The 15,399-nt window shown below is 66.2% G+C and overlaps 1 protein-coding gene across 1 annotated transcript in view; it reads right to left on the reverse strand.

Annotated features, from left to right (window-relative positions):
• Positions 1 to 657: 657 nt before the first annotated feature.
• The window catches only part of TRIM28 (tripartite motif containing 28), a 30,089-nt gene continuing 15,347 nt past the window's right edge, over positions 658 to 15,399 (reverse strand). The window contains exons 10-23 of the mRNA XM_059861131.1: positions 15,307 to 15,399; positions 15,107 to 15,221; positions 12,949 to 13,095; positions 11,615 to 11,729; positions 10,306 to 10,376; positions 10,013 to 10,172; positions 9,353 to 9,389; positions 8,653 to 8,712; positions 6,213 to 6,489; positions 5,253 to 5,512; positions 2,889 to 2,997; positions 2,367 to 2,441; positions 1,129 to 1,263; positions 658 to 1,051 (exon numbers count right to left, since the gene is read on the reverse strand). Coding sequence (XP_059717114.1) covers positions 914 to 1,051; positions 1,129 to 1,263; positions 2,367 to 2,441; positions 2,889 to 2,997; positions 5,253 to 5,512; positions 6,213 to 6,489; positions 8,653 to 8,712; positions 9,353 to 9,389; positions 10,013 to 10,172; positions 10,306 to 10,376; positions 11,615 to 11,729; positions 12,949 to 13,095; positions 15,107 to 15,221; positions 15,307 to 15,399 — 1,792 coding nt within the window. The 3' untranslated portion in view covers positions 658 to 913. The remainder of the gene's footprint in view (positions 1,052 to 1,128; positions 1,264 to 2,366; positions 2,442 to 2,888; positions 2,998 to 5,252; positions 5,513 to 6,212; positions 6,490 to 8,652; positions 8,713 to 9,352; positions 9,390 to 10,012; positions 10,173 to 10,305; positions 10,377 to 11,614; positions 11,730 to 12,948; positions 13,096 to 15,106; positions 15,222 to 15,306) is intronic.

Here is a 15,399-nt window from a genome sequence, read left to right on the forward strand (position 1 = left end):
ACCAGCCAATCCTCCGCCGGGGGTGGGGCTTGAGGCCCCTTCTCCTACAGGGCGCCGCCATGTTGTTCATGGGCGCCGCCATCTTTGCTGGCCCGAGGGTGAACTGGGACCAGTTTCCCCTCCCCGTCCCTCCCCTCTCAGCGCTGCCAGCCCCAGCTCAGCTGGGGGGGGGGGCAGCAGGAGGGAAAATGGGGGCACAGGGGTGGATCCAGCCCGGAAATGGGGGGGAATCCAGGAAATCCAAGCACAAAAATGAGGGAGAATCCAGGAAATCCAAGCACAGAAATGAGGGGGAATCCAGGAAATCCAAGCACAAAAATGGGGAAGAATTCAGTAAATCCAGGTCAAATCAAGCTCTGAAATGGGGAAGGATCAGGAAATCCAAGTACAGAAATGGGGCAGAATTCAGTAAATCCAGGTCAAATCAAGCCCTAAAATGGGGGAGAATCCAGGTCAAATCAAGCCCTGCAATTAGGGAGATTCCAGGAAATCCAAGCACAGAAACTGGGGAGAACCCAGGAAATCTGAGCCCTAAAATGGGGGAGAATCCAGGAAATCTGAGCCCTGAAATGGGGGAGAACCAAGGAAATCTGAGCCCTGAACTGGGGCAGAATCCAGGAAATCCAGGTCAAATCCAGCCCAGAAATGAGGCAGAACCCAGGAGACCAAGGCAGGGCTTTATTTTCCCAGGTGACCCCAGGCTAACAGGGGACAGGGACACCCCCACGTCCCGTGGGGCTCTGGGGGAATCCAAACATTTGGGGGCAAATTGGGGTCCTAGGAAGGGAATTGGGGTCCTGGGAGAGAAAATTGGGGTCCTGGGAGGGGAAATTGGGGTCCTGGGAGGGGAACTGGGGTCCCGGGAGAGGAAATTGAGGTCCTGGGGAGGTCTTTCACCCCCCAGGAGGGGTGATCAGGAGCCTGGAGACACCTCCAGGGCTTCCTCGGGATCCAGCAGGAGCCTGGAGAATTTCTGGTCGCCGAAGACGGCGCTGAGGCGGCTCTCGAGGAAACGCTGCAGCTCCAGGATGGACTGGACATCCGCCTTGTCCTGGGGGGAAACGGGAATTCCAGAGGGGCCGGAGCCCCCCAAACCCCCGCCAAGAGCCCCAGAAGAGCCCCCCAGACCTCGGTGAGGCGGTGGAACTGCCGCAGCAGGCGCCAGCCGTCGCGGGCGAACTCCTCGGGGCTGCGGTAGTGGGGGCTCAGCTTCTCCTGCAGCCGCGCCCGCATCAGCGTCAGGTCCATGGCGTCACGGCCGTCCTGCGCGGGGGCGGGGTCAGCCACACCGGGCGGGGCAGATCCCACCTTGATCCCAAAGAGGGACAGGTCCTATCCCCTGATCCCAAAGAGGGACAGATCCCACCCAGACCCTGATCCCAAACAGGGCAGATCCCACCTGTGATCCCAAACAGGGGCAGATCCCACCCAGATCCTACCCCCTGATCCCAAATGGGGCAGATCCCACCCATGATCCCAAAGAGGGGCAGATCCCACCCAGATCCTGATCCCAAACAGGGCAGATCCCACCCGTGATCCCAAAGAGGGGCAGATCCCACCCAGATCCTACCCCCTGATCCCAAACAGGGCAGATCCCACCCAGATCCTACCCCCTGATCCCAAACGGGGCACATCCCACCCCTGAGCCCACATCCTTGATCCTGAGCCCACATCCTGATCCCACCCATGATCCCAAACGGGGCAGATCCCACCCCTGACCCAAAGAGAGGCTGATCCCACCCCCTGATCCCAAACGGGGTGGATCCCACCCCCTGATCCTGATCCCACCCCTGGTCCTGTCCTGATCCCACCCATGATCTCACCTCCTGAACCTGATCCCACTCATTGATCCGGATTCCACATGCTGATCCCACCCATGATCCCAAACAGGGCAGATCCCAGATCCTGATCCCACCCCAGATCCCACACCTGATCCTGATCCCACCCCAGATCCCAGGTTTCTGCCCTGCCCTGATCCCACCTGCTCACCGGGGAGCTGATCCCACCCCCGATTCCCTCCTGATCACCCCCAGATCTCACCCTGATCCCACCCACTCACCAGGGAGCTGATCCCACCCCCGATCCCCACCACATCCCACCCCAGATCCCCCCTGATCTCAGATCCCTGCTCTGCTCCTGCTGCTGACCAGGGAGCTGATCCCCCCCGGTTCCCCCCCTGATCCACCCAGATCCCCCCATCTCCCCACTGGGCTCCCCCCGGGCTCACCGGGGAGCTGATCCCAACCCTGATCCCACCCCAGATCCCACCCCTGATCCCCCCAGTCCCCCTCCTGATCCCCCCTGATCCCCCTGGGTGCCCCCACTCAATGGGGAGCTGATCCCTCCCCCGATCCCCCCGGGCTCACCGGGGAGCTGCAGAGGCGCTGCAGGGGCCGCCAGGGCTCGTGGCACAGCAGCTCCAGCAGGATGAACTCACAGCGCTGCGGGGATCCCGAGGGAGGGGATGGATCCCAGGGGATCCCCGGGGCTGGGATCCCCAGGGAGGGGATGGATCCCAGGGGATCCCCGGGGCTGGGATCCCGAGGGAGGGGATGGATTCCAGGGGATCCCCAGGGCTGGGATCCCGAGGGAGGGGATGGATCCCTGGGGATCCCTGGGGATCGGGGCGGGGATCCCGAGGGAGGGGATGGATCCCCGGGGATTGGGGCTGGGATCCCAAAGGAGGGGATCCCTGGGGATCGGGGCTGAGATCCTGAGGGAGGGGATGGATCACAAGGGATTCCCGGGGATCAGTGCTGGGATCCCGAGGGAGGGGATGGATCCCAGGGGATCGGGGTGGGGATCCCGAGGGAGGGGATGGATCCCAGGGGATCGGGGCAGGGATCCCGAGGGAGGGGATGGATCCCAGGGGATCGGCCCGGCCTCACCTGCTGGTCCTGGGGGCTCAGCTTCAGCCCGGGGCCCGGCTCTGGCCCCGGCCCCGGCTCCGGGGGGGGCGGGGGCAGCTCCTGGCACAGCAAACACGTCCACTCGGGGCTGGGGAGCGCAGCGGGGTCAGGAACGGGGTCGGGAGCGGGGAAATGGGAACGGGAATGGGGGATCAGAACGGGGGATCGGGAACAGGGGAATGGGAATGGGGGATCGGGAATGGGGGAATGGGAACGGGAATGGGGGATCAGAACGGGGGATCGGGAATGGGGGAATGGGAACAGTGGGCTGGGAATGGGGGATCAGGAATGGGGGAAATGGGAGCGGGGAAACAGAAATGGGGGAACGGGAATAGGGAAATGGGGGATTGGGAATGGGGGAACGGGAACGGGGGAATGGGAACAGGGAAACGGGAACAGGGGATGGGGAACGGGGGTCGGGAACAGGGGAATGGGGATCGGGAACAGAGGAACAGAAATGGGGGATCGGGAATGGGGGAACAGGAATGGGGATTGTGCACAGGGGAATGGGGGATTGGGAACAGGGATCAGGAACGGAGTCACGGGGGATCAGGAACAGGGGATGGGGAATGGGGGGTCGAGAACGGGGAGTCAGGAACGGGGGATCGGGAATGGGGATCGGGAACAGGGAATTGGGAACGGGGGGATCAGAAATGGAGGAACGGGAACGGGGGATCAGAACGGGGATTGGGAATGGGGGAACGGGAACGGGGGAATCAGAACGGGGATTGGGAATGGGGGAACGGGAACGGGGGAATCAGAACGGGGATTGGGAATGGGGGAATGGGAACGGGGGGATCAGAACGGGGATTGGGAATGGGGGAACGGGAACGGGGGGATCAGAACGGGGATTGGGAATGGGGGAACGGGAACGGGAGGTCGGGAACGGAGTCACGGGGGATAGGGAACGGGGATCAGGAATGGGGAATCAGGAACAGGGATCCCCTCAGGGCTGGGATCGAGGGATCAGGAATGGGGGATCAGGAACAGGGATCCCCTCAGGGCTGGGATCGAGGGATCAGGAATGGGGGATCAGGAACAGGGATGCCCTCAGGGCTGGGATCAGGAATGGGGATCCCCACAGGGCTGGGATCGGGAACAGGGATCCCCAGAGGGGCTGGGGTTGTGAACAGGGTCATAGGGGGTCGGGAACAGGGATCCCCACAGAGCTGGGATTGAGGGATCAGGAACGGGGTCACGGGGGACTGGGAAAGGGGACCCACAGGGCTGGGATCAGGAATGGGGATCCCCACGGGGCTGGGATCAGGAATGGGGATCCCCACGGGGCTGGGATCAGGAATGGGGATCCACACATGGCTGGGATTGAGGGATCAGGAACGGGGTCACGGGGGACTGGGAACAGGGATCCCCACGGGGCTGGGATCAAAGGATCAGGAATGGGGTCACATGGGGTTGGTGCCCAGAGACTCCCTGGGGCTCTGGGATCAGGAAGAGGATCCCACGGGATCAGTGCCCAGAGACTCCCTGGGGCTCTGGGATCAGGAAGAGGATCCCAGGGGATCAGCACCTGGAGATCCCTGTGGCTCTGGGATTGGGAACAGGATCCCACGGGATCAGCACCCAGAGATCCCCAGGGGGCAGGGATTGGGATCCCATGGGATCAGCACCTGGGATCCCTGGTGGTCTGGGACTAGAGGGATTGGGATCCCATGGGATCAGCACCCAGAAACTCCTGAGGGTCTGCGACTGGGATTGGGATCCCAGGGGATTGAGGGATCCGGAATGGGATTGGGAATGGGATCCCACGGGATCGGCACCTGGAGACCCCCATGAGGTTTGGGGTCAGTGGGGGATTCCCAGAGGGATCAGGGACTGGAGACCCCAGGATCCAAGAGGTCCCAGCTGATCCCCAGGGAGCTGACACTGGGGCAGGGGATCCAGGCAGGTCCCAGGGGGTGGCACAGGGCAGTGGATCCCAGGGACACTGGGGGTGACAGGGGATAACACGGGGCAGTGGATCCCAGGGACACTGGGGGTGACAGGGGATAACACGGGGCAGTGGATCCCAGGGACACTGGGGGTGACAGGGGATAACACGGGGCAGTGGATCCCAGGGACACTGGGGGTGACAGGGGGTGACACGGGGCAGTGGATCCTGGGGACATTGGGAGGTGACACGGGGCAGTGGATCCCAGGTCCCAGGGAGGCGCTGAGGGGCAGCAGATCCTGCTGGATCACGGTGGTGGATCCCAGTGGTGGATCCCAATGGTGGACCAACCCCCTTCCCCACCCCCCTGGTGGATCCCAGTGGTGGATCCCCCTGGTGGATCCCCCGGTGGATCCTGGTGGCGGATCCCGCTGGATCCCCGCCGGGTGCCGTACCTGGGCACGTCCTGCAGCGCGGGCAGGTGGCAGTGCAGGTGGAAGCAGCGCTGGCAGCGGTCACACATCACCACGGCCCCGGCCTGGCCACAGACGCGGCAGCACGAGACCCCAGGGAGCCCCCCCAGGAGCCCCCCCGGGAGCCCCCCCGGGGCAGGGGAGGGGCCCGGGGCGGGGCCCGGCTCCCCCGGGGGAGGGGGCAGCAGCCCCACGGGTTTGGTGTCCCCGGTGTCCCCGATGGGCGACTCCTGCTGCTCCTCCTGCCAGGGGGGACACGGTCAGGGCAGGGACAGGGACACAGGGACACAGGGACAGGGAGAGGGGCACAGGGACAGGGAGAGGGACACAGGGACAGGGGCAGGGACACAGGGACGGGGAGAGGGACGGGGGACGGGGCAGGGACACAGGGACAGGGAGAGGGACACAGGGACGGGGAGAGGGACAGGGGACAGGGGCAGGGACACAGGGACAGGGAGAGGGACAGGGGACAGGGACAGGGACACAGGGACAGGGACACAGGGACAGGGAGAGGGACACAGGGATGGGGAGAGGGACAGGGGACCGGGGTCAGAGGAGAGGGACAGGGGGACAGGGACAGGGACACAGGTACAGGGAGCGGGACAGGGGAGAGGGACAGGGACACAGGGTCAGGGGAGAGGGACGGAGACAGAGACAGGGACGGGAGAGGGACAGAGACACAGGGACAGGGGCAGGGACACAGGGACAGGGGACACTGTCAGGGCAGGGGACAGGGACAGAGACAGGGAAGGGGACACGGTCAGGGACAGGGAGCATGGGACAGGGGACACGGTCAGGGACACAGTCAGGGACAGAAGACACTGGAGGGGGATGGGGAGGGGGACAGGGAACACTCACCTGGATGGGGAGGGGACAATGGGGACATTCACCTGAGTGGGGAAGGGGACAGTGGGCACTGGGCGGGACACGGGGACCACTCACCTTGACAAGGAGAGCTCCGTGTGGCTGCACCGTCCCCGCCGTCCCCGGTGTCCCCTCAGTGCCCGCTGTCCCCTCGGTGCCCGCTGTCCCCTCTGTCCCCTCAGCTGTCCCCTGCTCGATGACGATCAGGCTGAACTCCTGGGCCGAGGGCCCCGGGAAGATGCGGAACACGGGCGGCTGCGCCGGGTCCAGCTCCAGGTCCAGCTCCAGGCGCTCCAGGCTCACCCGCGGCTGCTTGGGGAGCCGGGGGCTGCCCTGGGCCTCGGGGGGGCCCCTCCTGGGGGACAGCAGGGTCACCTGGGGACCCCAAACTCCCTGGGAGCCCTCCTGGGGGACAGCAGGGTCACCCCAACATCCCAGGGACTCCTCCTGGGGGACAGCAGGGTCACACGGGGACCCCGAAATCCCTGGGACCCCTCCTGGGGGACAGCAGGGTCACCTGGGGACCCCAAACTCCCTGGGAGCCCTCCTGGGGGACAGCAGGGTCACCCCAACATCCCAGGGACTCCTCCTGGGGGACAGCAGGGTCACACGGGGACCCCGAAATCCCTGGGACCCCTCCTGGGGGACAGCAGGGTCACATGGGGACCCCAAAATCCCTGGGACCCCTCCTGGGGGACAGCGCGGTCACACGGGGACCCCAACATCCCTGGGACCCCTCCTGGGGGACAGCAGGGTCACACGGGGACCCCAACATCCCTGGGACCCCTCCTGGGGGACAGCAGGGTCACACAGGGACCCCAAACTCCCTGGGAGCCCTCCTGGGGGACAGCAGGGTCACACAGGGACCCCAAACTCCCTGGGAGCCCCTCCTGGGGGACAGCAGGGTCACACGGGGATCCCAAAATCCCTGGGAGCCCTCCTGGGGGACAGCAGGGTCACACGGGGACCCCAAAATCCCAGGGACCCCTCCTGGGGGACAGCAGGGTCACACGGGGACCCCAACATCCCTGGGAGCCCTCCTGGGGGACAGCAGGGTCACACGGGGACCCCAAACCTTGGGAGCCCCTCTTGGGGGACAGCAGGGTCACACGGGGACCCCAAAATCCCTGGGACCCCTCCTGGGGGACAGCAGGGTCACATGGGGACCCCAAAATCCCTGGGAGCCCCTCCTGGGGGACAGCGCGGTCACACGGGGACCCCAAAATCCCTGGGAGCCCCTCCTGGGGGACAGCAGGGTCACACGGGGACCCCAACATCCCTGGGAGCCCTCCTGGGGGACAGCAGGGTCACACGGGGACCCCAAACCTTGGGAGCCCCTCCTGGGGGACAGCAGGGTCACACGGGGACCCCAAAATCCCTGGAGCCGTCCTGGGGGACAGCAGGGTCACACGGGGACCCCAACATCCCAGGGACCCCTCCTGGGGGACAGCAGGGTCACACGGGGACCCCAAAATCCCAGGGACCCCTCCTGGGGGACAGCAGGGTCACACGGGGACCCCAACATCCCAGGGACCCCTCCTGGGGGACAGCAGGGTCACACGGGGACCCCAAAATCCCTGGGACCCCTCCTGGGGGACAGCAGGGTCACACGGGGACCCCAAAATCCCTGGGAGCCCTCCTGGGGGACAGCAGGGTCACACGGGGACCCCAACATCCCTGGGAGCCCTCCTGGGGGACAGCAGGGTCACACGGGGACCCCAAAATCCCTGGGACCCCTCCTGGGGGACAGCAGGGTCACACGGGGACCCCAACATCCCTGGGACCCCTCCTGGGGGACAGCAGGGTCACACGGGGACCCCAAAATCCCTGGGAGCTCTCCTGGGGGACAGCAGGGTCACACGGGGACCCCAAAGCCCCATGGGGGATCCTGGGGGACAGCGGGGGGCTGGGGGTCCCTGGGAGCTCTGGGACAGCGGGACAGGGGACAGAGGTTGGGGACAGGGACAGTGACAAGGGTTGGGAGGGTTGGGGACAGGGGACAGGGACAGTGACAAGGCTCAGGGACAGAGGGACAAGGGCCAGTGACAAGGGTTGGGAGGGTTGGGGACAGTGACAAGACTCAGGGATAGAGGGACAGAGGGACAAGTGACAAGGCTGGGGAGGGTTGGGGACAGGGGACAGGGATGGGGGGTCCTGGCACGGGGGGACCCCAGGACAGGGGACAGTGACATCCTGGCCAAGGACAGGGACGGGAGGGGCTGCAGGTGGCCCTGGCCAGGGTGACAGGTGACAAGGGACAGAGGGGTGCCAGGGTCCCCTCCTCCCTGGCCAGGGTGACAGGTGACAAGGGACAGAGGGGCGCCAGGGTCCCTCCTCCCTGGCCAGGGTGACAGGTGACAAGGGACAGAGGGGTGCCAGGGTCCCTCCTCCCTGGCCAGTGTGACAGGTGACAAGGGACAGAGGGGTGCCAGGGTCCCTCCTCCCTGGCCAGGGTGACAGGTGACAAGGGACAGAGGGGTGCCAGGGTCCCTCCTCCCCTCCCCCACGCCCTCGTTACCGTTTAATGAGCAGCTTCTTAACGAGCTTCTCCTCCCGCGGGGAACTGCCGGGGTTCCTCCTGCAACAGGGGACAGGGACAGGGGACAGGGTCACCCTGGGACAGGGGACAGGGGACAGGGTCACCCTGGGACAGGGACAGGGGACAGGGTCACCATGGGACAGGGGACAGTGTCACCATGGGACAGGGACAGGGGACAGGGTCACCCTGGGACAGGGGACAGGGTCACCCTGGGACAGGGGACAGGGGACAGGGTCACCCTGGGACAGGGACAGGGTCACCCTGGGACAGGGGACAGTGTCACCATGGGATAGGGACAGGGGACAGTGTCACCCTGGGACAGGGAACAGTGTCACCATGGGACAGGGACAGGGGACAGGGTCACCCTGGGACAGGGGACAGGGACAGGGTCACCCTGGGACAGGGACAGGGGACAGGGTCACCATGGGACAGGGGACAGGGTCACCCTGGGACAGGGACAGTGTCACCATGGGACAGGGACAGGGTCACCCTGGGACAGGGACAGGGGACAGGGTCACCATGGGACAGGGGACAGTGTCACCCTGGGACAGGGACAGGGGACAGTGTCACCCTGGGAAAGGGGGCAGGACAAGGGTGACAAGGGACAGGGGGTGACAAGGGACAGGGGGTCCCAGGGGTGGCAGGGGTGACAAGGGACAGTGACACCCCCCCCACTCACGTCCTGCCTCTGGTGACGCCGTTCTCAGGGCTGGTGGCTGGTGACAAACGCCCGTCAGGGAGTGCCCGCGGGTCCCCTCCCATGTCACCTCCCCTGTCCCCCTCCCCTGTCCCTGTCCCTGTGTGCCCCCCTCCCACATCCCCCTGTCCCCGTGTCCCCTATCCCCTGCATCCCCCCTCCCATGTCCCTGTCCCCCTCCCCATGGCCCCATGTCCCCTCCCCTGTCCCCTGTCCCCATCCCCCGACCCCTCCCCTGTCCCCTGTCACCATCCCCTGTCCCCTGTCCCCTCCCCTGTCCCCCGTGCCCTCTGCCCTCCCCTGTCCCCTGTCACCATCCCCTGTCCCCTGTCCCCTTCCCCTGTCACCATCCCCTGTCCCCTGTCCCCCTCCCCTGTCCCCTGTCCCTCCCCCTGTCCCCTCCCCTGTCCCCCCGTCCCCTCTGCCCTCCCCCTGCCCCTGTCACCATCCCCCTGTCCCCCGTGCCCTCCCCCTGCCCCGTCCCTCCCCTGTCCCCTCCCCTGTCCCCTGTCCCCCCTCCCCTGTCCCCCTGTCCCCCTGTCCCCTGTCCCCCGTCCCCTGTCCCCTGTGCCCTCCCCTGCCCCTGTCACCATCCCCTGTCCCTCCCCTGTCCCTCCCCTGTCCCCTCCCCTGTCCCCTCACCCAGCTCGGAGCTCGGGGGTGGCCGCTGGCTCCAGGGGGGGAGGTGACAGCCGGGGGGGAGGTGACAGCTGGGGGGGAGGTGACAGCTGGGGGGACCCCGCAGGAGCAGCTCCGGGGTCACCTGGCCCCCCGTGACCACCGTGGCCACCTGGGGGTGGCCCTGCAGGACACCACAGGGGGAGGGGACATCAGGGGGTGGCACCCCCAGAATGTCCCCCAGGTATCTGCGAGGACATCGGGGAGGGGTGGGGACGTCACGTGGGCGTGGCAGTCCCCAAGTGTCCCCCAGGTACCTGCGAGGTGGGGGAGGGGCCGCGGGGGGGGCTCCGCGAGGGGGGGAGGGGCGGCTCCGAGATGATGGTGCCTGGGGGGAGGGGAGGGAGTCAGGGGACACTGCAGTCCCCTGACCCCCCTTGTCACTTGTCACCCCCTCCCTGACCCCCCTTCTCCCTTGCCACCCCCTGTCCCTTGTCACCCCCTCCAAGACATTCCCTATCCCCTGTCACTGTCACCCCCCATCCCTTGTCACCCCCCCTTCCTGTCACCCTCTGTCCCTTGTCACCCACTCCATGACACTCCCTGTCCCTTGTCACCCCCCTGTCCCCTGCCACCCTCTCTCTGTCACCCCCTGTCCCCTGTCACCCCCTCCCTGGGTCCCCCGTCACTGCCACCCTCAGCCCTCCCGTCCTTTGTCACCCCATGCCCTTGTCCCTTGTGTCCCAGCCCCGTGATGTCCCCTGCTGTCGCCATTGTCCCCCTCAGTGCCCCAGCTGTCCCCCTCAATGTCCCCAGTGTCCTCTCAGTGTCCCCCCCAGCGTCCCCTCACCGAAGCTCTGGGCGCTCTGGGTCCATCCCTGTAGGTCCCACTGGAAGCGCAGTGTCCCTCAGTGTCCCCAGCTGTCCCCCATTGTCCCCAGTGTCCCCCTCAGGTGTCCCAGCTGTCCCCCAGTGTCCCCTCAGTGTCCCAGCTGTCCCCCAGTGTCCCCTCACCGAAGCTCTGGCCCGCTCTGGGTCCATCCCTGCAGGTCCCACTGGAACTGCACTGTCCCTCAGAGTCCCCTGGCTGTCCCCCATTGTCCCCAGTGTCCCCTCAGTGTCCAGCTGTCCCCATTGTCCCCAGTGTCCCCTCAGTGTCCCCAGCTGTCCCCCATTGTCCCCAGTGTCCCCTCAGTGTCCCAGCTGTCCCAGTGTCCCCTCACCGAAGCTCTGGGCGCTCTGGGTCCATCCCTGCAGGTCCCACTGGAACTGCACTGTCCCTCAGAGTCCCCTGGCTGTCCCCCATTGTCCCCAGTGTCCCCTCAGTGTCCCCAGCTGTCCCCCATTGTCCCCAGTGTCCCCTCAGTGTCCCAGCTGTCCCCCATTGTCCCCAGTGTCCCCTCAGAGTCCCCTGGCTGTCCCCCATTGTCCCCAGTGTCCCCTCAGTGTCCAGCTGTCCCCCCACTGTCCCCAGTGTCCCCTCAGTGTCCCAGCTGTCCCCCCATTGTCCCCAGTGTCCCTCAGTGTCCCAGCTGTCCCCCATTGTACCCAGTGTCCCCTCAGTGTCCCCTGGCTGTCCCCCACTGTCCCCAGTGTCCCCTCAGTGTCCCCCCAGTGTCCCCTCACCGAAGCTCTGGGCGCTCTGGGTCCATCCCTGCAGGTCCCACTGGAAGCGCAGCTCCCCCTGCGGCTCGGGGGGCTCCAGGGGCACCCCCAGGGCCCCCAGCAGCTGGGCCTGCACCTGGGGACACAGTGGGACATTGGGACACTGGGGACATCATGGCACCCCCAGGGCCCCAGCAGCTGGGCCTGCACCTGGGGACACAGTGGGGACATTGGGGACACTGGGGACATCATGGCACCCCCAGCAGCTGGGCCTGCACCTGGGGACACAGTGGGGACATTGGGGACACTGGGGACATCATGGCACCCCCAGGGCCCCCAGCAGCTGGGCCTGCACCTGGGGACACAGTGGGGACAGTGGGGACACTGGGGACATCATGGCACCCCCAGGGCCCCCAGCAGCTGGGCCTGCACCTGGGGACACAGTGGGGACATTGGGGACACTGGGGACATCATGGCAACCCCCAGGGCCCCCAGCAGCTGGGCCTGCACCTGGGGACACAGTGGGGACAGTGGGGACACTGGGGACATCATGGCACCCCCCAGGGCCCCCAGCAGGGAAAATGGGGAAAATGGGGAGAAATGGAGAAAACTGGGGAGAAACGGGGAAAATGGGGAAAAAAGTGCCACCCCCTCCCTGGGGGTCCCTGGGGGTTCCCGGGGTCCCTGGGGGTCCCTGGGGGTGCCCCCCCCCACCAGCCTCCTGGAGAGCAGCAGGGCGGTGCCGTGAGGGGGGAAAGGAACCACAAATGTCCCCAAGTGCCACCCCCACCCTCGGGGCTCCCTGGGGGTTCCCAAGCTCCCTGGGGTTCCCTGGGGGTTCCCGGGGTCCCTGGGGTTCCTGGGGGTGCCCCCCCCCCCCCCCCCCACCAGCCTCCTGGAGAGCAGCAGGGCGTGCCGTGAGGGGGGAATGGAACCACAACTGTCCCCAAGTGCCACCCCCACCCCCGGGGCTCCCTGGGGGTTCCCTCGGGTTCCCGGGGTTCCCTGGGGGTTCCCTGGGGGTTCCGGGGGTCCCTGGGGGTGCCCCCCCCCCACCAGCCTCCTGGAGAGCAGCAGGGCGGTGCCGTGAGGGGGGAATGGAACACAAATGTCCCCAAGTGCCACCCCCCACCCTCGGGGCTCCCTGGAGGTTCCTGGGGGTTCCCTGGGGGTTCCCTGGGGGTTCCCTGGGGTTCCCTGGGGGTCCCTGGGGGTGCCCCCCCCCACCAGCCTCCTGGAGAGCAGCAGGGGCGGGGCCATGGGGGGGAATGGAACCACAATGTCCCCAAGTGCCACCCCCTCCCTGGGGGTCCCCTGGGGGTCCCTGGGGGTCCCTGGGGGTGCCCCCCCCTCACCAGCCTCCTGGAGAGCAGCAGGGCGGTGCCGTGCTGGCCGTGCAGCGCGCGGGCCCCGAAGCGCAGCACGTGCTCCTGCTGCCGCCGCGCCCGGCTGAGAGCGCGGCGCTGCCGCTCCAGGCGCTGCCGCCGGCCCTCGGTGACACGCTGGGGACACGGGGACAGGGGGTGACACCGGGCAGGGACAGGGCTGGGGGACAAACCAGCTCCGGCACTGCCAGCCCTCGGTGACACGCTGGGGGACACAGGGACAGCAGGGTGACACAGGGCAGGGACAGGGGGTGACTCAGGGCAGGGACAGGGCTGGGGGACAAACCAGCTCCAGGCACTGCCAGCCCTTGGTGACACGCTGGGGACACAGGGACAGGGGGTGACACAGGGCAGGGACAGGGGGTGACTCAGGGCAGGGACAGGGCTGGGGACAAACCAGCTCCAGGCACTGCCAGCCCTTGGTGACACGCTGGGGACACAGGGGACAGGGGGTGACACTGGGCAGGGACAGGGGGTGACTCAGGGGCAGGGACAGGCTGGGGGACAAACCAGCTCCAGCTGCTGCAGCCCTCGGTGACACGCTGGGGACAGAGGGGACAGGGGGTGACACAGGGCAGGGACAGGGGGTGACACTGGGCAGGGACAGGGCTGGGGGACAAAACCAGCTCCGGGCACTGCCAGCCCTCGGTGACACGCTGGGGACACAGGGACAGCAGGGTGACACTGGGCAGGGACAGGGCTGGGGACAAACCAGCTCCAGGCACTGCCAGCCCTCGGTTACAATTGCTGGGGACACGGGGGACAGCAGGGTGACACAGGGCAGGGACAGGGCTGGGGGACAGCCCTTAGTGACACGCTGGGGACACAGGGACAGCAGGGTGACACAGGGCAGGGACAGGGCTGGGGGACAAACAGGACAGGGGGGTGAACCCAGGACTTAAAGCCAGCACTGGGAGAGGAGATCAAACCGATGAGATAAAGAGGAGAGAAATTGGATTAAAGAGGAGAGAAATTGGGATAAAAAGGAGAGAAATTGGGACAAAAATGAGAGAAATTGGGATAAAAGAATGTTTTCTGCCTCAGGCAGAAAAATTTGTGTAAAACTGCAAAAACCTGTATAAAACTGCATAAAAGTCGGTATAAAACAGCATAAAACTGCATAAAAATCTGCATAAAACTGCACTAAAATCCACAGAAAACTGGTGTAAAAATCTGTGTAAAACTGCATAAAGAGGCATTAAAATCTGCATTAAAGTCTGTATAAAACTGGCACAAATCTGGGTAAAACTGCACAAAAATGAAACTTTGGGATTTAATTGTATTTCAGGCCGATTGTTTAATTCTAGCGGTGTCAGCGCGCTGCTGGGGACACGGGGACAGGCCAGGGAGGGGACAGAGGGCAGGGGACAGGCTCACCTGGATGGGGACAGGGCAGGAGGGGACATGGGGACAGGGCAGGGACAGGGCAGGGGACAGGCTCACCTGGACAGGGGAGGGGACAGGCTCACCTGGATGGGGACAGGACAGGGAGGGGACACGGGGACAGGCCAGGGGAGGGGACACGGGGACAGGCCAGGGGAGGGGACAGGCTCACCTGGATGGGACAGGCCAGGAGGGGACACGGGGACAGGCCAGGGGAGGGGACAGGGGACAGGCTGACCTGGATGGGGACAGGGCAGGGAGGGGACACGGGGACAGGGCAGGGGACAGGCTCACCTGGATGGGGACAGGGCAGGAGGGGACAGGGGGACAGGCCAGGGGAGGGGACAGGCTCACCTGGATGGGGACAGGGCAGGAGGGGACACGGGGACAGGGCAGGGACAGGGCAGGGGACAGGCTGACCTGGACAGGGGTGGGGACAGGCTCACCTGGACAGGGACAGGGTAGGAGGGGACAGGCTGACCTGGATGGGGACAGGGCAGGGAGGGGACAGGATCACCTGGATGGGGACAGGGCAGGAGGGGACATGGGGACAGGCCAGGGGAGGGACAGGCTGACCCGGACAGGCCAGGGGAGGGGACACAGGGACAGGCCAGGGGAGGGGACAGGCTGACCCAGACAGGCCAGGGGAGGGGACAGGCTGACCTGGATGAGGACAGGCCAGGGGAGGGGACACAGGGACAGGCCAGGGGAGGGGACAGGCTGACCCGGACAGGTTCAGGCTCACCTGGACGTCGCCCACCAGGGCCTGGGCGCGTTTGTTGAGCTCCCTCATCACCTGCAGGGTGGCCAGCTTGACCTCCACCTGCAGCCGCTTCTGAGCGTCCGTCACACGCCGCGAGCTGGGGACACCGGGGACACTCAGGGGACAGGGAGGGGACAGCAGGGACACCCAGGGGACACTCAGGGGACACAGGTGGCACTGACCAGGCGTGCAGCTCCCGCGTGCAGCGCTGCAGCTCCGAGTGTTTCTGTGCCAGGCGCTGACACCCAGGGGACACCCAGGGGACACTCAGGGAC

This window comes from Haemorhous mexicanus, chromosome 16 (assembly GCF_027477595.1).
Source record: "Haemorhous mexicanus isolate bHaeMex1 chromosome 16, bHaeMex1.pri, whole genome shotgun sequence".
NCBI classification, from domain to species: domain Eukaryota; kingdom Metazoa; phylum Chordata; class Aves; order Passeriformes; family Fringillidae; genus Haemorhous; species Haemorhous mexicanus.